Below are 25,293 nucleotides of genomic sequence, written 5' to 3'. Positions count from 1 at the left end.
TTAGTCGTTATAAAAAAAGAGATTATAATTTTGAAAACATTACCATTTTGAAGGGTTGTTGGGCTGCCAAGAGACATCATATTCAAAAAATGAGTGTAGCTGAGATGTGTGAAAATACAATAAAAGATAAGATTCAGAACGAGGAGATACGTAAGAAGGTAGGCATTGCACCCATTGAAAATAAGATGAGAGAGAATCGTTTACGGTGGTTTGGACATATTCGACGAAGGCCTAATGATGCTCCAGTTAGAAGGATAAAGAAATGGGAAAATATATTAGTTAAAAGAGGTCGGGGTAGGCTTAGGAAGACATGGATGGAGGTGATAAGAAAGGATATGAATGCTTTGAACCTCACCGAGGACATGGCATTGGATAGAAATGAATGAAGGAGAAGGATTCATGTGGAAGACCCATAATGATTTTCTTTGTTGGTTCATATCTCCGACCCCAATTGTTTTGGGATGAAGGCGTAGTTGTTGTTGTTGTTGGTGGTGGTGGTGGTGTACCATTTTGAAGGGGTTTGGCATAGTGGGATAGGGCTAGGCAAGCGGTCTATATTCAAATCTCATGAGTGTCACCCCTTGCTTAATCCGAAGCGTGGCAAGCCCATTGTGTTTTATGCTGTCAAGATAGTGGCAGTAAGCACGGCAGGTAAATCAAACAACAACAACTACGCCTTCATCCCAAAACAATTGGGGTCGGCGATATGAACCAACAAAGAAAATCATTCTGTGTCTTTCACATGAATTCTTCTCTTCCAATCATTTTTATCCAATGCCATGTCTTCGGTGAGGTTCAAAAAATTACCGCATGTAAATATTTTTTAAAAAAATTATTAATTTATCATGAAAATTACACTATTTAAAAATAACGTGAATGTTTCCTACCATGTTGTCTCCCTTTATTTTATTGGCAACCAATTGCATAGACCTGGACCATGGTCTATTGACCTTGACGTAGTAATGAAGCCCAAGAAGGGTACAAGTTTAGTTTTGTTGAATTGGATTAAGAAATTAATATTGGATTCAAATCTTCCATGTCATTTGGAATATTAAAAAATCACAGCCCATTGCAAACATGACACACGTGAAATTGTCCCTAACCGAGAAAGTGAGGAAACACAAAATTAAGAGTAAGGGTAGGCATCCGGTTTACTAACGGTTTAAAGAGAAACCCATGGTCTGGTTCATTGTCCCAAGGGTCAATGTAAAACAGGCCGGGTTCGGCCTAGCCCCGCTTAGCCCAATTTTGAAATGCATAAATTCTTGAGTTAATGAGAGAATAGTAAGTTCTCAGGCAACTAATTTGGTAAATAGTAATAATTAAAAAATAGCAAGTTTTCAAGCAACTAGTTAGGTAAATAATAATAGTTATTCAAGTTACTATGTTACATAGTTAATTTTTAAAACTTTTATATTATTAAAAAATTAATAAATAACTTAAGCTCATCGGGTCAGCCCGAGCCTGGCCCATGTATATAACGGGTCGGGTTTCAGCCTGATACCTAACGGGCTCGGGCTTAAAATCATGGCCCAAACCTGGCACATCGCAGGTCGGGTCAGCTTGGCCCATCGGGATGTAGGGCTGTTTGCCCACCCCTAATTAAGAGGTTATTCAACCTAGTTTAATCCTTCTTTATCCTCATTTTTATTCTTTTGAGAGGAGATAATTATAAACTCCATCACAAAAAGGAATCCAATGGATTTGCACAACTTACAGCTGGTTATAGATAAAATTTGGACAGACCATGCATGCCTTTTTTTTCCTTTGCTCTTCTTTCTCTTTGTTCGTTCTATCTCACCTCCGTACATTCACCTTGCAATGCACCATCGTGTCCCACGCATTGGATACGTCCAAAGGTTCCACAACCAAACCTTTTTCAACAATTGTATTCACCTCTGCCACTGTCCGTCACTGCTCTTGTTTTTTATAATATTCTTAAAAAGTAGATTCTCATATCATATAAATCATAAAAAACCAGAAATCAAAAAATAAAAAACACGTTTAATTTTTAAAAAACACTCTTAAATTTGAAAATATTACAAATACACACCAAAGTTTAGAAAATTACTAAGTAGGGCGTGTATCCCTAACATCTCAAAAGTCAGGCGTGTGTTTGTAAATAGGCCGAAAGTTAAGGGCTAGGCTGGTTTGACTTGTAAATGTCATCGTGTTGGTAAGGTGTCATGAGTTCCAAGTGTGGTGTACAGCGAGCTTTAGGCCTCGTTTGTTTCATTCTTCAAAAGACTTTACATGAAAATGGATTTTTAGAAAAATACTCATGCAAAAGTTTTCTATGTGAAAGCTTTCATAGAAGATAGGTATGAAGCGATTGATGGTAAAAAAAAACTTGAGACCTACTTGTGCTAGCATGGCACTTTCCCACTATAATTGAAGACAAAATTACGATAAGCGAAGGGTGGGCACCTGGCCACCCTGATTCGCTGAATCCCCCCAAGGGGGTATGGGTTCTTTAGAAGTGTAAGGCTAGCACCCACCCCGACCAAAGGTCGAGATGCCCCTCCCCTTTAAGCTTTTCCTAAACTCTCTCTCTCTCTTTGGCCCTCTGCGGCTCCGTCGTTCCTGCGACCTCACCATGGACCCCTCCCCATCGTGACCCCACATCTAGGCAACCTAGGCCCCCCACTCTCTCTCTCTCTCGATTTTGCAGCTCTGATGACCCTTCTCACAACTTGGGTTGTGGGCTTGTGGCCCCCTCTTCACGGCTTTGCCTCTTCCTGTGAGGGCACGACCTCATACTTGGGCCCCCACTTTCCTTCTTTTTCTCTCTCGCTCTTCTTATGGCTCCGCCCTATGAGCTCTTCTGACTCACCCTCTAAGGCTTTGCTTCTTGCTTGCAACTCTAGGCCCACTGCGGTAAGTCGCCTCTCTCTCTCAACTTTCTAAGTTTTTGTATAGCCCCCTCCTCTCGATGGCCCGACTCCAGGATAACACAATAGTCCAGTGCACAACGCATGCTATTGTCATAGTGCACATGAGGTCTACTATCTCTCTTGTGTTTAGGGCATAAATGCGTAATTGATTATGTAATAATTAATGTTTCAATCAGCATTTAGGTTTATGACTTTTTTGTTTTTTTTTCAATTAGCATTTAGTTTTTAAATTAGATGAATATTAATTATTTTTTATATATATTTTAGAATCAACATTATACATGATCCACATGCTTTGTTTTAATTAGAAATTTGAGGGTTTTGTTATTTTTTGTTTCAAATAGTTTATGTATAAAAACTATGGATGAAGTTGGCTAGGATTGAGGTTTTCATTTAGTTTTTTTTTAAATAGCATGAATATTTTATGCTTTTTAATAGCATTTGGAGTTTTATTTTATTTTTAAAATAACTAAATATTTAATTTAGCTATTTTTGTAATTTTTAATTAACATTAAACATGATTTTATATGCTTGAATAATATAAGTGCATAATTGCTAATGTAAGAATTAGGGTTTCAATTAACATTTAGGTTTTTTGTATTTTTTCTCCTAATTAGCATTTTAGGTTTTCAATAGGATGAATATTAATTAGTTATTTTTGTATTTTTTTCAATCAATATTATACATGATCCGCATGTTTGATTATAGTTAAAAATGTGGGGGTTTTGTTATTTTTTATTTTAATTAGTTTATGTATGAAAACTATGAATGATGTTTGCTAGGATTGATGTTTTCATTATGTTTTTTTAATAACATGAATATTTAATTAGAATTTAGAGTTTTTTATTTTTTACTAGCATTTATAAAATATTTATAATGTTTTTATTGATTTTATAAAAGATTAACAAATTAAATTGCTATTTATTTGCAGGATATTTGTGTTTATTTGTCATGCCTTGCTTAATGTGTTTCAAGATCGAAGCTTGAGTTTAGTTACAATACATTATTCATGGAAGGTACTTTTTTTGAATGAATAAATTTGTGTTTGTGTTTGAACTTTGAATGGTTAAAGGATTATGAGCAGTGAATAAATTTATAATTTTGAATGAATTGATGAGCATGTTATTAAATTACATGTTTGGGTATTTGATGGCCAAGTTAAAATGTGTTTGAATGAATTTACATTTGTATTTAAATATTAAATTTTTTTTATGTTTGTGTTTGTACTGTGAATGTTTGAAAATTTTTATGAATATTAAAAAAAATTATATTTTTTAATGAATTAATGAGCAAGTTATGAAATTACATGTTTGAATGTTTGATGAGCAAGTTAAAAGGTATTTGAATGAATTTATGTTTGTCTTTAAATATCGGTATAAGAAATTTATGTTTGTATTTGAATGATATAAGTTTGTATTTGAACTTTGAATGCTTGAAGTAATTTATGAGCAATGAATAAATTTATAAATTTAAATGAATTAATGGGTATATTATGAAGTTACATATTTAAATGTTTGATGAACAATTTAAAATGTGTTTGAATGAATTTGCGTTTGTGTATAATTATTAAACGAAATTTATGTTTGTATTTGAACTTTGAATGTTTGAAGAAATTTATAAGCAATGAATAAATTTTATATTTTTAAATGAATTAATGGGCAGGTTATGAAATTGCAAGTTTGATGGGCAAGTTAAAATGTATTTGAAAGAATTTACATTTGTGTTTAAATGTTAGTACAAGGAATTAATGTTTGTATTTAAATAATATAAGTTTGTGTTTAAACTTTGAATATTTGAAGGAATTTATGAGCAATAAATAAATTTATAATTTTGAATAAATTGATAGGCATTTTATAAAGTTATATGTTTAGTTGATTGACGAACAAGTTGAAAAGTGTTTGGATGAATTTATGTTGTATTTAAATATTAAAAGAAAATTATGTTTGAACTTTGAATGTTTTAAAGAATTTGTGAGCAAAGAATAAATTTATAATTTTAAACAAATTGATGTGTAAGTTATTAAGTTTCATGTTTGAATGTTTGATGGGCGGATCAGAATGTGTTTGAATGAATTTATGTTTATGTTTAAATGTTAGTAGAATGAATTTATGTTTGTATTTAAATGATTGAACTTTGAATGCTTGAAAGAATTTATAAGCAATAAATAAATTTATTAAATTAATTATATGTTTGATTGTTTGATGAACCGGTTAAGATATTTTTGAATAAATCAATGAATATTGAAAGCAAAACCCAAGTTAAAATTAGTTCTATAGATATTGTTAGACTGCTTACTTGCACTATGTTATCTAATTTATAATTGAAGACATTACTTTAGCTATTCAGTATTTTAGTTTTTTATTACTAAATGATTAGATGTAGTCAGATGAGTCATCGAGTTGACCTACCTGAATCATGAGTCATTAATGGACAAGCCGATTATCAAATCACTATGCATTTATGCTCACCCTGGCTTAAATTCCCAACTACGCCCCCTTACTGTAAGGATTTGGTGGTGAAAAATGATTACACCATATTGCCAACTCAATATTTTCTCATGTAAGTTGCACAAAACAAACAAGGGCTTAAGGATTTGACCAAATGAAGGCTTACCAATGTGCGGTTAGCAATGACAGGTTTTTCATTGGTACAACAACAACAACTATGCCTTCATCCCAAAACAATTGGGGTCGGCGATATGAACCAAAAAAGAAAATCATTCTGGGTCTTCCACATGAATCTTTCTCCTCCAATCATTTCTATTCAATGCCATGTCCTCGGTGAGGTTCAAAGCATTCATATCCTTTCCTATCACCTCCATCCATGTCTTCCTAGGCCTACCCGACCTCTTTTAACTAATATATTTTCCCATTTCTCCATCCTTCTAACTGAAGCATCATTAGGCCTTCGCCGAATATGTCCAAACCACCGTAAACGATTCTCTCTTATCTTATTTTCAATGGGTGCAACGCCTACATTCTTATGTATCTCCTCGTTCTGAATCTTATCTTTTATTGTATTTCCACACCTCCATCTCAGCATACGCATCTCATCTGCACTCATTTTTTGAATATGATGTCTCTTGGCAGCCCAACATTCCGTACCATATAGTAAAGTGGGCCTAATAGTCGTCCTATAAAACTTTTCCTTTAGCCGCAATGGCATTCTATGATCACAGAACGCTTCAGTTGCACTCTTACATTTTATCCACCCAACCTTTATCCTATGATTTACATCTCCATCAATTTCTCCATACTTTTGAATGATAGATTCTAAATATTTGAAACAATCATCCACCGATATTTTTTGCTCACCAAGCTTCACTATACTCTCATCACTACTTCGTTGCTTACTAAACCGACATTCCATGTATTCTGTCTTACTCTTATTCAACTTAAAACATCTTGCTTCCAATGTCTGTCTCCATAATTCTAACTTAGCATTAACCCCAGTTCTAGACTCATCAATCAAAACAATATCATCAGCAAACAGCATACACCACGACACATTTTCTTGAATTGATCTCGTAAGCTCATCCATCACTATAGAAAATAAGAAAGGGCTTAAAGCAGATCCTTGATGTAACCCAACCGTTATAGGAAAATTGGTTGCCACCCCTCCACAAGTGCGGACATTGGTTACTACTCCTTCATACATATCTTTAATTATACTAATGTATTTGAGAGAAACACCTTTCTTCATCATTGTCTACCAGAGAACATCCTTTGGTACTCTATCGTATGCCTTCTCCAAATCAATAAAAACCATGTGCAAATCTTTGTTCCTCTCTCTATTTCTCTCAATAAGTTGTCTAAGAAGATATATAGCTTCCATAATTGATCTTCCAGGCATAAAACCAAATTGATTCTCCGATATCATGACAATCTTCGTCAACCTAGACTTAATCACCCTCTCCCAAAGTTTCATAGTATGACTCATGAGTTTTATACCACGATAGTTTGTGCAATCTTGTATATCACCCTTATTCTTATATAGAGGCACCAAAGTACTCTTCCTCCACTCATTAGGCATCTTATTTGTCTGTCAAATCCTGTTAAAAAGATTTGTCAACCATTCTAAACCTTTCTCTCCCAAGCATTTCCAAGCCTCGATAGGTATATCATCTGAGACAACTGCCCTTCTTGATTTCATTTTCTTCAAATCCTCTGCAATTTCTTTCTTTTGAATCTTGCGCATGAAGTCACGATTCATCTCATAAAAAGGAATGGAGAAGTCTCCAAGATCCTGAGTATGACTTTCATTAAATAGCTTATCAAAATAATTTTTTCATCTCTCATTAATCTTCTCATCTTTGACTAAAACCCTTTGTGTTTCATCTTTGATACATCTAACCATACCCAGATTCCTCAATTTCCTATCTCTTATCTTTACAAGCCTATAAATATCCTCCTTGCCCTCTTTGGTATTCAACTTGTCATAAACCTCCTTATATACCTTATCTCTCCCGTTCCGAACTACTTTTTAGCTTCCTTCTTTGCTATCATATACTTCTCCAAATTCTCATTATCACGACTCTTACTTAGATTTCTATAACACTCTCTTTTAACCTTAATAGCTAATTTGACATCCTCGTTCCACCATGATGTATCCTTACCTAGCGGTGCACCGCTTTTAGACTCACCCAATACCTCCTTAGCCACCTTTCTCATGCCACTCGCTATCTTATTCCACATTGATACTGAATCCTTCTCGAGACACCAATCAACTTCCTTAACTACCCGCTCTACAAACATTCCTTGTTTAGCTTCTTTCAGTGCCCACCACTTAATTCTAGGATCTATCATATGTCTATCCCTTTTGCGGTATTGTCTAATTCTAAGATCTAAAATTAAGACTCTATGTTGTGTAGCTACACTTTCTCCTGGTATAACCTTACAATCGATGCAACAACCCCTATCTCTCTTTCTAAGTAGGAAAAAATCTATCTGACTCGTATTAACCCCACTTTTAAATGTTACTAGGTGAGACTCCCTCTTCCTAAACTAAGTGTTTGCTAAGATCATATCATAGGACAAACCAAAATCTAAAGTCCTTTCTCCACTTTCGTTTCTTTCTCCTATACCATAGCCTCCATGGATACTCTCAAATCCATCCCTACTAATGCCTACATGCCCATTAAGGTCACCGCCGATGAAAAGCCTTTCTCCATAAGATATCCCTTGTACTACTCCATCTAAATCTTCCAAAAATTGACGCTTAATGGAATCATCTAAACCTACTTGAGGTGCATAAACACTAATAATATTAATAATATTCGTACCTAATACTAATTTAATAAGTAAAATCCTATCACCCTTCCTATGGACCTCAACTACATTATCTATAAACTCACGACTCATAACAATCCCTACTTCATTCCTATTCCTATTTATTCCTGTATACCAAATCTTATATCCCCAAGGTTCTATAACTTTTGCTTTCTCACCTACTCATTTGGTCTCTTGTAGACATAAAATATCAATCTTTCTCCTACACATAACATCTACTAACTCCACAAACTTACCAGTTAAAGACCCTATGTTTCAAGTGGCTAACCTAATTTTATGGTCTTGGACTAACTTCTTTACCCCCACCCGTCCAACAAAGTGAGGGAACTCTTGCCTATTTGACATCACACTCGGGCGTCAGTGTGACGCGTTGCTTCCTTACGACGACCTAGCAACCCTTGCCCATTTATCACTACCTCTGGGCTTATAGAGTACAACGCGTCGTTCAGTAGGAAACGCCCCAACGAAATTCTCATATTGGTTCATATTCATAAAGTATGACTAAGTTTTTATGTTGGCTGTCACAGGCCTACTGCAACCCTCCTTCTTTATCCGAGCTTGTGACCGGCAGTATATAACTAAACAGATATACACGGGCAGAGTTACAGAGTTACAGGTTTTTCATTGGTATCACTAAAAAAATCGAACATGCATATCACAAACAAGGGCATCGGCCTGACCTGACATGCTAATGGATCAGGGGTCGATTGTGTTACCCTGCTCGATCCAAACCCATTTATTTTGTTTTTATTTTCATGATACTATACCAAAACCTAATTTTTCCCTCAGAATGCAAGCCTGCTCGGGTGGACCATGCTAATGCAAGCCTGCTCGTTGTCGCCATTGATTTTGGGCTGCACGCTTTTGGCTGTCATGCGTGGTTTTCTCGATAAACTCGCATGCAACAATAGTCCAGCTCGAACGGGCCCGTCCCAAGTAAATTCAAATTCATTTGGGTGGGCCCAATCTTGGGTAGTAAGATTTCATTTTTGCCCCAACCATTAATCGCCTCTCAAGACTTGTGCATGTATGTAATTAAGTTCCGTCTTCGTTCCATACAATATTGTTGCTAGGTTTGTTCAAATCTTGTTATTAGATATCTCGTTGTCTGAAATGAACATGAAGGGTATTTTCGTAAACATGTTGTCAACCTTTCGCACCGACAGATTTTCCGGTCACCATTAGTAGCCCCGATGACCGGCCCTACGGGATGAGTCCACCTATAAAAGCTGACACCCCTCCTGTCTGCAGCTGTCACCTCTCTGCCTCTAAGTGGAAACCGCTCTCTATAAAAAGGAGTGGCCAGAGCTCTCTCTCTCTCTCTCTGCATTCTATCCTTTTAACCGCCTTCTAACTTTCTGTCTGCACTCTCTTTTTTTTTTCGTTCGTTTTCCTTGGATCTTTCGTTTTTCCCGAACTAAAAAAAAAGCTCGTTCACGGCATATTAGGAGTCTGTCCGCTGCAAAACTTCGAAGCTCCCGTGCCTAGAGAAGCGGAGAACGATCGGAGATTTTTGGCGCTTCTGCATGGTAAAATTTGGTCTTTGGTCTTGAGTTCGAACTGTGTTTCTCTGTTGTTCTCTTCTTGCTTGATCGCTTCGTTTTTTACTGCATCCGGTGGATTCTACTTCCATCTCTCTGTTTATCGTAGTAGAATCTGCAATTTTGACGCTTCTACAAAGCAAATTTGGCGTTTGATCCTGAACTCGAACTGGTTACGTGTTGCTCTCTTTTTGCTCTTTTGTTTCTCGCTTTATCGTTTTTTTTTTTGCCAGATGCGATGGATTCAAATTCTAGTTCTACTCTCTGTTTGATGTAGAATCTGAAATTTTGGCTCTTGCACATGGTAAAATGGAGTGTTTGATTTTGAATTCGAACAGTTTTTCTGCTATTCTCTTCTGCTGTTTTGGTCCTTGCTTGACCGTTCCGTTTTTTACCACATGCAATGGATTCTACCTCTGCTTGCTGTAAGATCTCTTGATTTCGGCCCTGTTTCTATTTCTGAGGAACTAGGTTGTGTACTATGTGAATGCACTTGAGGAGTTTGGATGGAGTAGGAGCAAAATGAGATACAATTGGTGCAATCCTTGACGTGATCTGTTTCGTTTTTGGATCCTATGACCTTTAACTCAGTGATCGAAATGAAGTATTTGTTAGTCCGGCCTTACTTTTTTTTTTTAACTTGGATTCCATGGATTTCTCAGTAAATTTAAGCTAGGGAGGTGGAATATATACATTTTGACTCAGTTTTACTTAGCATTGCAGATGTATCCCTCTGCATTGTTAGATCTCTGATCTTTCGTTAGGTTATTGGTGATTTGGGGTTATTTCTAAATTCAGTTTTGATTCAGTTAATTTTCTCAGTTTTTTCCATTTTGATGCCTATAACTTTAATTAATTGTGTAGGTTTGGTTTCGTTTCTTATGCTTGTTCTGATTATTTGGAAATTGTTCTGTTTTTTTGACTTTTTTTGTGGGAAATATTTTCCCCTGTTTCTCTTGCTTCTTGCCTTTTTAAATTGGTGGGAGTATTCCATAGATAGTACTCCCAAGTTGACATCATGAGATTCTACCATTTTTTCTTCTCTTCCTTTCTTTTGGTGGAAGCTTAAGCCACTTTGGTCTTCTCAAGTTTTATCATTCCTATTTCACGTTGTTTGTACATGTGCATCTAGTGGAAATAAGCTGTCATGAATGAAAATATACTGGTTGTTACAACAATTCGGACCTTTATTTTTCTTTTTCCTTTTGTTTTTCTTGGGAAATTCACGAGTATATTTGAGAGGAAAATCTAATCATGTCTTGCTAAGAACATGAGTAGAGAGACTAGGCAGAGTAGCGGGATCTATTTCTGTCCATCAGTTTTGGTGATTCTTGTTTTAACCAATTTGCAAAAATCATAACATGCTATATCCTTTTTGCAAAGGAAGGATGCATTAATCCTCTCCTCGCTTTATGTAAGAGCACAATAGAAAGTTGATGGATGAAAACTCATTCATGGCTTCATAGAGTCCATCTAAATGTATGTCTAATTTTTGCTTGTAAATAAGAAAAATCTGCTAGGAGAAAAGACATGTTGAATGTTTTCAAGTCTTCTCCAGGCATTCATGTCCACTTGTTTAAAATCATATGGATTTGCTTGGTCCGCAATTCCTTTCATCTCTCTACTTCCCAGAAAACCTTTTCTGTATTTCAAAATAATGAATTTTGGGTTTTTCTCTTTCAAATCTGTTCATTCTCTCTCGTTTTGTCAATGTATCTGCTTACTGGTCAACCTTAAAATGTGAACACCCTTGACCTCACAGTCAGAAGCTTGATTCATGACTCAACTGAAGCTTGATTCATGACTCAACTGATCCCTTGCTCACATTGTTTTCTTCCACCATTATCTCATCCTCTGAACCTATGTCACATAGGTGTGGGTGTGGACTTTAAAAAAACTTGAGTGCTGGGGTGGGGGAAATATAACAGTTTTAAATTAATACTATGTGTATTTGTGTGCATTTATGTATTTATATATATAATATAGATAAAAATGGACCTCAGTGTGGTTGATGTCACTTAACACAAAGGAAGCTGTGTCCAAGTGTCGCACCCGCCTAGGTGCGGATGCGACGCCGGTGTGGTGCACTGTTATAAGAGTCTGTGTGACATAGCTCTCTGAAGCACAAAAAGAGAACTTCTGGAACTTATTAGGATCTTTCTGAATGCATCAACTTGATTATGATACCAAACTAGAAGTTTATGTTTGCGAATGTCCTGTTTGAATTCAACCAGAAAAACTGTATCATTTTTACTAGATCTTGATTCCTTCCAGGGTGTAAATGCTGAAGTTGAAAGTTCTTTTGATGACTGGTGACACATGCTTTCTTAATGTTCTTGTTGACGTTGACTCCCATAGAGACGCTAAAACAAAGGATCTTGTTCATATTAGGGTTAATCTCTTCTTAAATAGAGATTAACCGTGAGCACCAAATTACAAAAAGACCCACACAAAATAGACAATAATACGAAAACCCCAAAAGACCCTTATAAACATGTCTCAACACTCCCCCTCAAGCTGGAGCATAGATATCAATCATGCTCAGCTTGTCACAACAATGAGATAAACTAGGTCTCGCCAAAGCCTTGGTGAAGACATCAGGTACTTGATCTTTGAAAGATATATGATCTGTGCAAATATAACCAATTTGAACCAAGTCACGTACGTAGTGACAGTCAACTTCAATATGTTTAGTCCTTTCATTGAAAAACTGGGTTGTTGGCAATATATGTAGCACCCTATTGTCACACACCATCAACATAGGTAGGGATACTTTCACCTGAAGGTCGGTCAAAACTGATTTTACCCACATAATCTCAGTTATGGTATGAGCCATAGCTCGGTATTCCGATTCAACACTCGACCTGGCTACAACTGTTTGTTCTTACTCCGGGTAATGAGATTTTCTCCCACAAAAACACAAAATCCAGTTGTTGACTTTCTATCTTCAATAGACCCCGCATAATCTGCGTCAATGTAAGCAACAACGTCCAAGGAGGAATTTTGTTTAAACAACAGTCCTTTACCAGAATATGACTTTAAGTACCTGAGAACCATCATTGCTACATCCCAGGGAACTTTGGTAGGTTTATTCATGAATTGACTGATTTTACTCACGGCTAATGAAATGTCATGTCTAGTGACAGTCACATATAGCAAATTACCCACCAAGGACCTAAAACTGGCACTATCCACATATTCAGACTTCTTATCGAACATATGAGTTTTGGGATCCATCGGAATGCTAACTGGCTTTGCTCCTAGCATTCCAGTCTCTTTTAATAAATTCAAAACATACTTTCTTTGCGACACAACTAAGCCCTCTTTGTTTCTTGCCACTTCGATACCTAGAAAATATCGGAGGGGACCAAGATCTTTAGTAACAAAATGTTTCTGAAGATGATCCTTTGTTGCAGAAATATCTTGGGCACTGCTCCCTGTCAATATGATGTCATCGACATATACCACCATAACAACAATTCCAGCACTAGTTTTCTTGATAAATAAGGAGTGGTCGGAGGCTGACCTGACAAAGACAAAAATCGACATTACCTCAAATAATTTATGAACCCATGCCCGAGGGCTCTGCATCAGGTCATAAATAGCCTTCTTCAACCTGCACAACTTTTGACACTCTCCCTGAACCTCAAAGCCTAGGGGTTGTTGCATGTAGATTGTTTCGTGCAAATCCCCGTACAAAAGGCATTCTTGACATCCAACTGAAACAAGGGCCATCCATAATGCACAACAACAGAAAGAACGAGATGAATAGTGCCAAGTCGAGCAACTGGGAAAAAAGTTTCAAAGAAGTCAACACCATAAGTTTGAGTATAGCCTTTTGCAACCAATCGGGTTTTGTACCGTTCAATTGACCCATCCGAGTTATATTTAATGGTATATACCCATGTACAAATATAACCAGTTTGAACCAAGTCACGTACGTAGTGATAGTCAACTTCAATATGTTTAGTCCTTTTATGAAAAACTGGGTTGTTGGCAATATATGTAGCACCCTATTGTCACACACCATCAACATAGGTAGGGATACTTTCACCTGAAGGTCGGTCAAAACTGATTTTACCCACATAATCTCAGTTATGGTCTGAGCCATAGCTCGGTATTCCGATTCAGCACTCGACCTGGCTACAACTGTTTGTTCTTACTCCGGGTAATGAGATTTTCTCCCACAAAAACGCAAAATCCAGTTGTTGACTTTCTATCTTCAATAGACCCCGCATAATCTGCGTCAATGTAAGCAACAACGTCCAAGGAGGAATTTTGTTTAAACAACAGTCCTTTACCAGGATATGACTTTAAGTACCTGAGAACCATCATTGCTGCATCCCAGTAAACTTTGGTAGGTTTATTCATGAATTGATTGATTTTACTCACGGCTAATGAAATGTCAGGTCTAGTGACAGTCACATATAACAAATTACCCACCAAGGATCTAAAACTGGCACTATCCACATATCTAAACTTCTTATCGAACATATGAGTTTTGGGATCCATCGGAATGCTAACTGGCTTTGCTCCTAGCATTCCAGTCTCTTTTAATAAATTCAAAACATACTTTCTTTGCGACAAAACTAAGCCCTCTTTGTTTCTTGCCACTTCGATACCTAGAAAATATCGGAGGGGACCAAAATCTTTAGTAACAAAATGTTTTTGAAGATGATCCTTTGTTGCAGAAATATCTTGGGCACTGCTCCCTGTCAATATGATGTCATCGACATATATCACCATAACAACAATTCCAACACTAGTTTTCTTGATAAATAAGGAGTGGTCGGAGGTTGACCTGACAAAGCCACAAATCAACATTACCTCGAATAATTTATGAACCCATGCCCGAGGGCTCTGCATCAGGCCATAAATAGCCTTCTTCAACCTGCACACCTTCTGACACTCTCCCTGAACCTCAAAGCCTAAGGGTTGTTGCATGTAGATTGTTTCGTGCAAATCCCCGTACAAAAGGCATTCTTGACATCCAACTGAAACAAGGGCCATCCATAATGCACAACAACAGAAAGAACAAGATGAATAGTGCCAAGTCGAGCAACTGGGAAAAAAGTTTCAAAGAAGTCAACACCGAAAGTTTGAGTATAGCCTTTTGCAACCAACCGGGTTTTGTACCGTTCAATTGACCCATCCGAGTTACCCATTTGCAACTAACAATAACTGCATCAGCAGGAGGATCAACCAAGTCCCAAGTGCTCCGAGAGCAAAGGGCATCCATCTTATCCTGCATAGCCCCCATCCATTTGGGGTCGAATAGAACTTGACTGTGATGGAGCGGAACAGAGGAGGCAGACAGAACCAAAATAAAATTCTTCATAGATGCCCCAAGATTAACTTCTGAAACAAATTGAGAAATGGGATGAAGGGTGCACTGTCTATTTCCCTTGCGCAGAACAATATGAAGATCATCATCAAGAGCAGAAACTTCAGTATGCTCAGGGATACTTACCTCAGGAGAAGGGGATAATGGGGGCATGGAGGTAGGTGGTAACCTGTGAGTGTATACTATCGGAGGGTCTCGATAGCGAGACACACTAAAGGATGGAGCCAAGGACTGTGGAAGAAACGACTCTAACGGAAAAAGAGGAATCGACAGAGGAAGGATATCGCCATGGCTCTCCTATAACCTTGGAGTAGTACTCGAAAAATATAGAATAGACTCAAAGAAGGTAACATCTTCACTGACATACTCTTTATGGGATGTAGGGTCATAGCAACGATATCCTTTTTTATTCTTAGGATACCCAAGAAAAACACATTTAATAGACTGCGAAGCAAGCTTATCTCGATTAGGACCCAACTTATGCACAAAACACACACATCCAAAAACTTTAGGGGGGATAGGAAAAGGAGGAACCTCTGGATGAAAAATTTGAATTGGGATCTGGTCTTCTACAGAACTTGAAGGCATGCGATTTATAAGAAAGCCGGCAGTCAAAACCGCATTGCCCCAGTATGATGCAGGCATATTAGATTGAATCATTAGGCATCGAGCGACATTGAGGATTTATCTATGTTTCCTCCCAGCCACACCATTTTGCTGGGATGTATGGGGACATGTAAATTGAGGTTGAATCCCATTAGCATAATAGAATTGAAGTAAGTCTTTGGATTTGAACTCAAGAGCATTATCGGTGCGAACAATTTTAACACACACGTTAAATTGAGTCTTTATTTCAGCAATTAAAGATTTAAGAATAACAGGGACTTGAGACCAATTTTTTAACAAGAACACTCACGATAACCTTGAGAAATCATCAACAATAACCAAATAATAACTACATTGAGACCTACTAGGAATCCTACTCGGACTCTATACATCGACATGAAGAAGATCAAACAATCTTTGACTCAACGAACTCTGACTAGAGGGAAAAGAGCTTCGGCAATGTTTTCCCAATTGACATGTTTCACATTGAAAAGAAACTGAAGGAGGTATATGAGGAATGACACGACGAAGTTTTGGCACTGGAAGGTTACCCAAACGATGATGCCACAGCAAAGGACTTGAGGATGATGTAACAACAGAATAAACCGAATCCACTGGTTGATATAGATAATACACACCACCTTCTTCATAGCCGCCACCAATCATCTTTCCCGTCAGCAAGTCTTGAAAAGTGCAACACATAGGATCAAAAATCACCCTACAATTCAGCTCTTTTGTCATTCGACTGACAGATAATAAATTCTGTGGAAAAGGAGCATGAAGAACATTTGACAATTGAAGTGTAGGGGAAATAGACATGTTTCCGTGTCCTACAATTGGGGAAGAACTGCCATCAGCAAGAACTACCCTTTTATGATCAGACACGGGTTTTAAACTTAAAAAATTACACGAATTTTCACACAAGTGTCTAGATGCTCCTGAATCAATGATCCACCTACCACCTTGGTCAAATAAGCCATCACCTGTCGAGCACGCAACCTCAGCGATCAGAGAATTCGAAGTAGATGGGCGTAAGGCTAGAAGCTCGTCATATTCAGCCTTGCTAAGAGTTACAAAATCATTGGAATAATCTGCACCTGATTTGACCACTTGAGCCAAGGGAGCAACTTTGGCCGTTGAAGAAGGAGGCTTGGCATGTTTGTCAAAGCATCTATCTTCTAAATGACCAGATCGACCACAGAAGGAGCACTGCAACTTGCCTCTGCCTCCAGTACCACGACCTCGACCTCTTCCTCTGAAATTTGTAACAGTTCCTCGACCACGACCAAATGAAACAGATAAAGCAAAGGATTGGGCTTCCGACTGAGAATTAGGAAGAGACATAGCCAGCGATTATATGCATCAGCAAGAGTAGGAACGTTTGTTTCTGTCAACATCTGGACTTTAGCTACCGAGTACTCTGAAGATAGTCCAGTAAGAAAGCGAGCCACCATGGTCTGCTCCTGGTGAAACTTCTGTTTGTTGCAGCATAAAGGTCTATGCGCATTCAGCCTCTCAAACGCAGCCTTAACAGGTTCTACCTGAAGAATATGACTCACATTAGTTTCTTGTATGTATCTCTCAAGTTATCCCACATCTGCTTGGCTGAAGAATAATATATGAGACCATTGGCAATATGCGGCTGCACACTGGTCATAATCCAGAACATAACGATATTGTTGTCCTCTTCCCACGTTGCATATATTCCAGATTTTTCTATCGGTTTAGACTCTAACAAAATATGCTTCTTGCGATGACCTGAGACGGACATCATAAATGTTCACGACCATCTTGCATAGTTGGTCTCATCTAATTTTATTGACGTTCCATACGAAAAGAGATTTGCGAAGGCTTTATAGTCTGTCGAAGTGTCTGTTTTCTGCTCCCGTTTTTGTGAATCAGCCATTTCGACCAATAGTTATAAAAATCACACCAGTCAAGTGACCTTCACACAATCTGTCCACACGACTTGATCCAACACATGGCGTGATCTTAGATTTCAAATCAGCCAAAAAAAAAACTCGACTGCTACTCGATCTAGGGCAATTTTCACCTTTTTTTTTTACATCAACACCAATGGTCAGACCTAATCCAGATTTCTGTCATGACACCATACCTGTTTTAATGGTGTTGCAGCTGACAGAAACCTAGCATCAGGTCTGACCCTTCTGTAACCGACGTCCTTCTCCCAAAGGGAGCAGATCTAATCAATGATGAAGAAGCTAAGGCACCTACCAGATCTGCCACTGCTGCAGAAGAAGGAGATGAGGTGATGTCAATATGCCCCAGGCGAGAAGGACCTCACCATGCTATGATACCATGTTGACGTCGACTCCCATAGAGACTCTAAAACAAAAGATCTTGTTCATATTAGGGTTAATCTCTTCTTAAATAGAGATTAACCGTGAGCAGCAAATTACAAAAAGACCCACAGAAAATAGACAATAATACGAAAACCCCCAAAGATCCTTATAAACACGTCTCAACCGTTCTATTTGACTTTCTTTTATGGTCATAGAGAAGCACCAGAAAAGAATCAAACGGTTGCACTCATTCTCACTTTTGAACATGGCATTTATGTTTCTTAAAAGGACTACTATTATGCTTCTGTTGCTTACTTGACTTTATTATGGGCCTTGATGGTTTCTACTCTCTCTCTCTCTCTCTCTCTCTCTCTCTCTCTCTCTCTCTCTCTCTTGTGTCAAGTTGGGAATGGCCCCATGGCATTCAAATCCAAGGCCACTTGGTTATGATAATGCAACTCTACCCATCCAACTCTCTCATTTGAACCAATTACATGCACTTTCTTACTGTTGGATTTGTTGAGAAAAAAATCTTCTGATGGAATAGAATTGGAGAATTGCTCATATCTTTAAATTGATGCTTGAGGATTCAAAAGAAGCAGCTGCAACTATCTGTCCATTGCATTTTCAGTTTCTTCACCATCCATGCGCATACAACAAGAAACACTGTTTTCTAAGGAACTCATTTTCGATATATCAGCTTGTTATGCAGTTATTGATGATCGGCCAGAGTTGCCAAGCGATGGGACAATGTATATGTGTCTGTAAAGTGCACTGATGATGCACTTTAACTTCATCAATTACCCCTACAGCTGCCCTTGTGGGCATTTCTGTTACATGATGTAATTGTCATCATGGACCTATGATATATGAGTTGAGAAAGACTATGTAAGCAGACAGTGAAATCCTACCCTCCTTGATGTTGTTTTTATTAGAAATGGGGAATGATAAAAAGATGGGTGGATATAAAGACTAATATTTTGCGATAATCTGCAGCATATCCCAATTGCTCTTGGTGTATTCAACATTGACTTGATCTTGCAGGATTGACTTGGTATAAGTGTTTCAATATCATAAGGCTTTCTTTATCGCTGTATTTCTTTCTCTTAGGAGACAGTTTGCCATCTGACATATTCCATTTTTTTCTGAATTAATTTCTCTTATTATAATTCAAACATGTCTTTTTCGGAAGTCAACTCTATTGACGTTGCAGGCTTAGGCAGTGAGTCTTTTGCAAGATATTGTATTTTCTTTCTGATCCATTTTAAATTTTTAAGATATATATGCTTTTATCTGTCTTGGTGAATGAATGCCTAAAATACTTTGACCTATGCATTGAAGACAATCAACAGTTTTACTCAGTTTTAAAAAATGTAAATTATCATGCCACTTTTTTCCTTCACTGTGGTATTTCTTGCATTACATATGCCTTCTCAGGTGATGAATTTTATTTTCCATGTATTGACTTGAAATCGCATGTGGTCTAATGATGTCATAATATGAACTAGTTTGAACTTATTCAATTGGCTTTCAATGGTTAGAGGTGCTATTAGTTATGCAATGATGCATTAGCTAACACATGGAAACTGGAATATGATCTTGAATACATACTTGTCCTGCATCTTTGGTGGACGTCTTCAATAATTTTGGCTACTTTGAAATTATGAGGAACAGATGGAATCTCATTTTCTTAAGTAGTGCCACAGAGATGATATAGTGAAAAGCACATCTGGAGTTTGAACGTAAAAGTTTAAGTGACAAGGAGAAAAGATCTGCAATGGCAAATTCAAAATTAGGATCAAGTGTCAAAGCACGTGATGCAATTGCAGAGTCAGATCTATCTGAAGTTTATGAGGACATAGCTCTTGATTCTGTGGATGCGTTAAACAGATCTGAAGAGGCTGTAGGAGGTACAAACTCTCATGAAATGAGTGTCAATCAGAATGATGATATGAAAGAAGATTGCTCAAGTGATGGGGAAAAAGGTGCAAAAGAAAACAATAAGCATTTTGTTAAGAAAGATAATGGAGCAAGCAAGGAAGATGAGTCTGACTTTGAGCCAGGACGAGATTCAGTATCATCACATGAAGGAGAAATTCAGGTTATCAAAGACCGCCCTGCTGACAAGAACTCAAAATCCTCTTCAAAGCTAGTTAAGAGTAATGCTGCAGAAGGGTATCCCCGTGTATCAAGAGCATGTTCAGATCAACATGAAGTTAATAAATCCAAACCTAGATCTGTGAGGGGTGCTCCAAGGAAAGCTTCAAAAAGCAACAAAGGTGCTTCAAGTGCAAAATCTAAGCCTCATTCTGATAATCAGCCAAAGAGTACAAAGTCTTCAACCAAGTCTTCATCTGAGCAATCGGGATCTGACGACAAGCAGTCTGAGGAAGTGAAGGAAGCAGATGTCTTTGACGATGAACCAAATGGAACTGGAAGTATTGGAACAGATGATGAAGATAATGATGTGGAAGACAATACCTTGGATGACCAAAAGGTTATATACCATGCTAACGATTTGCAGAAGATTCAAGAAATGCAACTGAAGATTGAAAAGCTGGAAGAGGAGCTGAGAGAAACTGCTGCTCTGGAAGTTGCACTTTATGCTGTTGTTGCTGAGCATGGGAGTTCAGCACATAAGGTTCATGCTCCTGCTAGACGCCTGTCAAGGCTGTATATCCATGCTTGCAAGTATTGGAGTCCAGGCAGCAGGGGTACTGTTGCCAAAAGTGCAGTTTCAGGGCTTGTTTTGATTGCAAAGGCATGTGGCAATGATGTACCAAGGTAGAAGAATGGATATAATTCTAAGCTGAAAGTAACTATTTTGAGTCTATTTTGTTTTCTGTAGTGCTAATTCCCCTTTTAATTTTCCAGGTTAACTTTTTGGTTGTCAAACACTGTAATTCTGAGGGAGATTATTTCTCAAGCTTTTGGTAGCTCTCATAATTCAAGTCTAGCTGGGCGGGTCATTGAAGCAAATGGTGGTGTGAAAAGAGGGGAAGGAAAGCCATCTCCTCTGAGTTGGAAGGGCAATGGCAACAGACAAGGGAAAAAGCTCAGCTTCACACAGTTTGTGGATCATTGGCAAGAGACTAGCACATTTACTTCTGCATTAGAAAAGATTGAATCCTGGATCTTTTCTCGGATTATAGAATCAGTCTGGTGGCAGGTCAAGTTTATCTTATGCTGCTTTTGCACCTTCTAACAAAATCACCTGGCACAATATATTGGTTTCATGCAATTTGAGCTTATTTACTGACAAGAATCCAATTCTTGCAGACCCTAACTCCACATATGCAGCCTCCAGAACAGAGATTAAACAATTCAAAGGACTGCATGAAGCTGCAGGGACCTGCTTTGGGAGACCAGCAACAGGGTAGCTTTTCAATAGATCTATGGAAGCAGGCTTTCTTTGATGCTTCTCAAAGGCTGTGTCCTGTTCGAGCAGCGGGCCATGAATGTGGCTGCTTGCCTGTATTGGCAAGAATGGTAACTAATTCATTGATTAGAACCACCTTTTCTTCGTATATCAAGTTTGCTGTTTAACATCATTTTATTGTTGCTGAAATGAAGTTCCATGGTCTGTCATACTGCTATAAGGAATGTCATTGAATGTGAGCAAAAACTAATTGGTCTTTTATTAAGAAAAAAAAATTATATGATAGGCCTAATGTACCAATAATTTATGAAGCATGAACATGACATGCAACTCAAGGTGAACGGAAATGGATGGCCATGTTGTTTGCCTGGTTCTTGACCCTTCTGCCTTTTGACAGGTCATGGAACAATGTGTGGCCAGATTAGATGTTGCCATGTTTAACGCAATTTTACGTCAATCAGAGCTTGAGATTCCAACTGATCCAGTGTCTGATCCTATCACCGACTCCAAAGTTCTGCCAATTCCAGCTGGAGACTTGAGCTTTGGTTCTGGCGCACTACTGAAAAATGCTGTATGTATGATAAAACTTTTAAATATATTGGATTGTCTAAGAAGGAACACTGAAATTTCATGATTGCCAGACCAGCCAGCCAGTTTTTCTTATGGCAGGGACTTGGGCAATGTTATTTCCTTTGTGTTCTGAGGAATTTTTGACATTCTTTCAGAGTTGCTTCTTGGAACTATTAAGGTTTGCCTAGAAAAAATCACTGAAATTTCATGATTGCCAGATTTGCCAGCCATTCTCTTGAAAAGAGTTGCTTATGAAGGATACCATTTGGAAGTCGTCTCCTGTTAGATAAATAAGCTAATAAACCAAGTTATCTCATTCTCCATGTCATCCAAGCGATGAGTTGAAAACTTCAATATCAAGATATTATATGATGAAACTTCTGCAGCTTGAATTACCTGGAACTCTAGAAACTTCTACAGCTTGAATTGTTTGATACTCCCAAGTTCCTAGGTGTACCAGATGTGTCATATAGGAGGAAGCTCAAACAATTTATTTCACGCCATGGTTCCCTGAAAAAACTTTCTGACTCATCATGGTTGAGATGAATCGAAGTACTATACTGTATCTAGTGAAGGACCTGTAAGTGAAATTTGAAATTGTTGTGCAGGTAGGGCATTGGTCTAGGTGGCTGTCAGACCTTTTTGGCATGGATGCTGATGACTCTCATAAGGAAGATGAGATCAATGAAGGTGATGATGACAGAAAAGGTGACAATGAAGGATCAAAATCTTTCCCTCTTCTTAATGCCTTGAGTGATCTTCTGATGCTCCCCAAGGATATGCTTATGGACAAAGCTATTAGAAAAGAGGTTAGAATGAACATTTTATTTATACTATTTTCTGGAGCTTTCCTTTAGGAGTTCGGGCCACATGATTGAGTATCTTGGGGATAGAAAAAAATATATAAGTGCCAAATCTCTGATGATTAGTGTCTATTATTAACCTCGATGACTTCTTAGGTTCTTTTGGGACTTGGAAAAGTTTGGTAGGGATATTGCATTTACTTTCAAAAGCTATGTTTCCTTAACTAAATTTTTCTGCTGCTCAAATTTTTTGAAGGTTTGTCCTATGTTCGGACTGTGCCTGTTGAAGCGTATACTTTGCAACTTTACTCCTGATGAATTTTGTCCAGATCCTGTCCCAGGAATTCTTTTAGAAGTGTTGAATTCTGAGGTATGATTCTTCATCTTCATTATGTCCATGTATAAGCTATGCACGCTGATCATATATATATGAAAACCCTTAACAGTGGACAAGCAAATCGCCCACTGTTACAGGACACATATCCACCGCTGATTGTGCAAAGATCAGCGGTGGAGCGGCGTTTTTTTGCAAATAGCACATTTAGTGGCTGCCACGATTAGCGCTCTAAATGTTCTATTTCCACCCAAAGCATTAGCGGCAGTAATGCTCCAGATTTGCGCAAATAGTTTGCACGTCCAACCCTTGTTTGACGAGTAACCCGTTCGACGTTATGGGTTACTAATATATATATATATATATATAATGTCAGAATGGCAATTATAGCGCTGAATCAATTGAGTTTCTATTTCTCTTTTTTATTTAATCTGGATAAGTTTCTATTTCATCGATACTGAACTTTTGTAGTTTTTTTTTTACTTGGTGGAACAACAAAATGTTTTAATTGGTCCAGAAATAAGTGAAAAGTAATGGATTTTGTGGTTCGCCTGTAAATGATCTCAGGATTGCTAGTAAATTTGATCTTATGATACTTGAACCAATTTGTGTCCCTTCTCGTTAAGGGACATATACAGGGTGTTGTCGAGCGACGATCTTCAGATAAAAACTGCTTCCCGTGCACTGCTGCTCCTGTAGTGTATTGGCCACCCCCATCCACTTGCATAGCAGAAAAAGCAGCAGACATAGTGAGGCAAGTGCCAATGGCGAGAAGTTCATCCATAATCCAAAGGAAAGGGCATACTAGCGATGAAGAGCTGGATGAGCTGGACGATCCGCTTGCTTGCGTGATAGAGAATGTGCCACGTTCTCCTTCTTCGGACAGCAACGGGAAACAAAACAGTGTGGATGGTAATAGCATCATGTTCACGAGGTATGATCTCTTGCGACAGGTATGGTCTGCTGGTGTTTGAGTGCATTTCTAAACATCACCACTTATTCTTTTGTGTACAAAAAAAAAGTATGAGAAAGGAAGGAGATGCGTATTCGTGTGAGGAAATTCCCTCACTTTAATAGGATAAAGGGTACTGTTTACATGTAAATCATGTCATCTATGTGAACATTGTTGGTTATTTGTGATTCTTTTGTTAAGAAATTATTGCCTGGAGGTGCAGCATGGCAAGATCGATGCTGTGTTTTTTAGCTAATTGCTTTAACTTAATATATATGCTCATATGAAGATGGTTCCAAACCTATAGCTGGATTCAGGTGGGATCCAAGCTCAGTGAAAGTTTTGATGACAGATTATGTGGTCACGTTTCATGCCATCAACCAACCCCACAGAAACATGCAAGTTTAGATGAAGTAAATTGGTGTCCTGCGCGTCCACGCACACACACGTACAGCATGAACGGCTCATAAAATTGCGTTGATAGATTTGATCATTTGAATAGGCAATTAATGGTAATTTTGGATGGCGACTAATCTTGAGGCCATTTGCTTAACCCAAGTAATGCCTTTGGTGGAAAATTTAAAAACCTTCAAAGTTTGGTTTGCATATGAATTAGACTTAAAGACCTGTTGGGTGTTTGAAATTTTCCTATACCTTTTCCGTATTTTTTTTATTTTCATTTTATTTTAGAAATGATCGGAAAATCGGCTCATTAATTGATCCTAAATTAGGCAGCCTGCAATCTAATGGGTTTCCATCTCCTGCAGGGTCCAAACTAACATGGATGGGAATTGTCAGGCGTCTCTACCCGATTTCTGATGTTTCAATGGCCAGAAAATTCTCATCACAGTAGGATTAGGTTTGAAGATAAACGGGATCAAATGAGATAGTGGATAGTTAGGTTGCACTCAGATATTGATTAAACGGATTCAGATTTGGACTTGGATGATGAAAAGCTCACACCAAATCCGGATTTTTACATGTAACTGGATTCAGATATCCATCAAATCCAGAAACCTGTAGGATTCGTTAGCAAAAAATCAAAACCATATCTGCACCCGATTATAATCAGATTTGATTTTGGCTTTACCAAATGAGGTTGGATTCAGTCAGACAGCGGATAAAACTCGGATCTGTTGACGTCAAGTTCAAAACCAACACCAGCCCCCATCTTGCCTATGTAAAAACAGAAGGTTCGAAGGCAGACAACAGACTCCCCTGCATCATCCGTACATTGGAATGAAAGCATGCAGCAGGGGTTTTAATCTACAGCTTCAGT

The 25,293-nt window shown here is 37.9% G+C and overlaps 1 protein-coding gene across 3 annotated transcripts; it reads left to right on the top strand.

Annotated features, from left to right (window-relative positions):
- The first annotated feature begins 9,269 nt into the window (after positions 1 to 9,269).
- On the top strand, positions 9,270 to 24,270 carry LOC149815854 (uncharacterized). Of its 3 annotated transcripts, none has more exons than XM_089989864.1 (8): positions 9,270 to 9,711; positions 19,651 to 20,760; positions 20,851 to 21,145; positions 21,256 to 21,465; positions 21,753 to 21,926; positions 22,534 to 22,734; positions 22,985 to 23,098; positions 23,701 to 24,270. In XM_089989864.1, exons 2-8 carry the CDS (start codon positions 19,754 to 19,756, stop codon positions 24,034 to 24,036), a joined length of 2,337 nt encoding a protein of 778 aa, XP_089845990.1. In that variant the 5' UTR covers positions 9,270 to 9,711; positions 19,651 to 19,753; the 3' UTR covers positions 24,037 to 24,270. The 3 variants fall into 3 exon arrangements, with proteins under 3 accessions (XP_089845990.1, XP_089845988.1, XP_089845989.1); XM_089989862.1 differs by having other exon boundaries at positions 9,271 to 9,711; positions 23,689 to 24,270; XM_089989863.1 differs by having other exon boundaries at positions 9,514 to 9,711; positions 19,683 to 20,760; positions 23,689 to 24,270.
- The last annotated feature ends 1,023 nt before the right edge of the window (positions 24,271 to 25,293 follow it).

This window comes from Nuphar pumila, chromosome 15 (genome assembly GCF_984573655.1).
Source record: "Nuphar pumila chromosome 15, dmNupPumi1.hap1.1, whole genome shotgun sequence".
NCBI lineage: Eukaryota > Viridiplantae > Streptophyta > Magnoliopsida > Nymphaeales > Nymphaeaceae > Nuphar > Nuphar pumila.
The sequence above is the reverse complement of the archived record's forward strand: the minus strand, read 5'-3'. Positions and strand labels throughout refer to the sequence as shown.

Bases quoted from the DNA above. Each gene is read 5' to 3' on its own strand.
- LOC149815854 (XM_089989862.1), top strand. From the start codon at position 19,754: ATGGCAAATTCAAAATTAGGATCAAGTGTCAAAGCACGTGATGCAATT. The intron at 20,761-20,850 runs GTAGAAGAATGG...TTAATTTTCCAG, and splicing joins TGTGGCAATGATGTACCAAG to GTTAACTTTTTGGTTGTCAA. The intron at 21,466-21,752 runs GTAACTAATTCA...GCCTTTTGACAG, and splicing joins TGCCTGTATTGGCAAGAATG to GTCATGGAACAATGTGTGGC.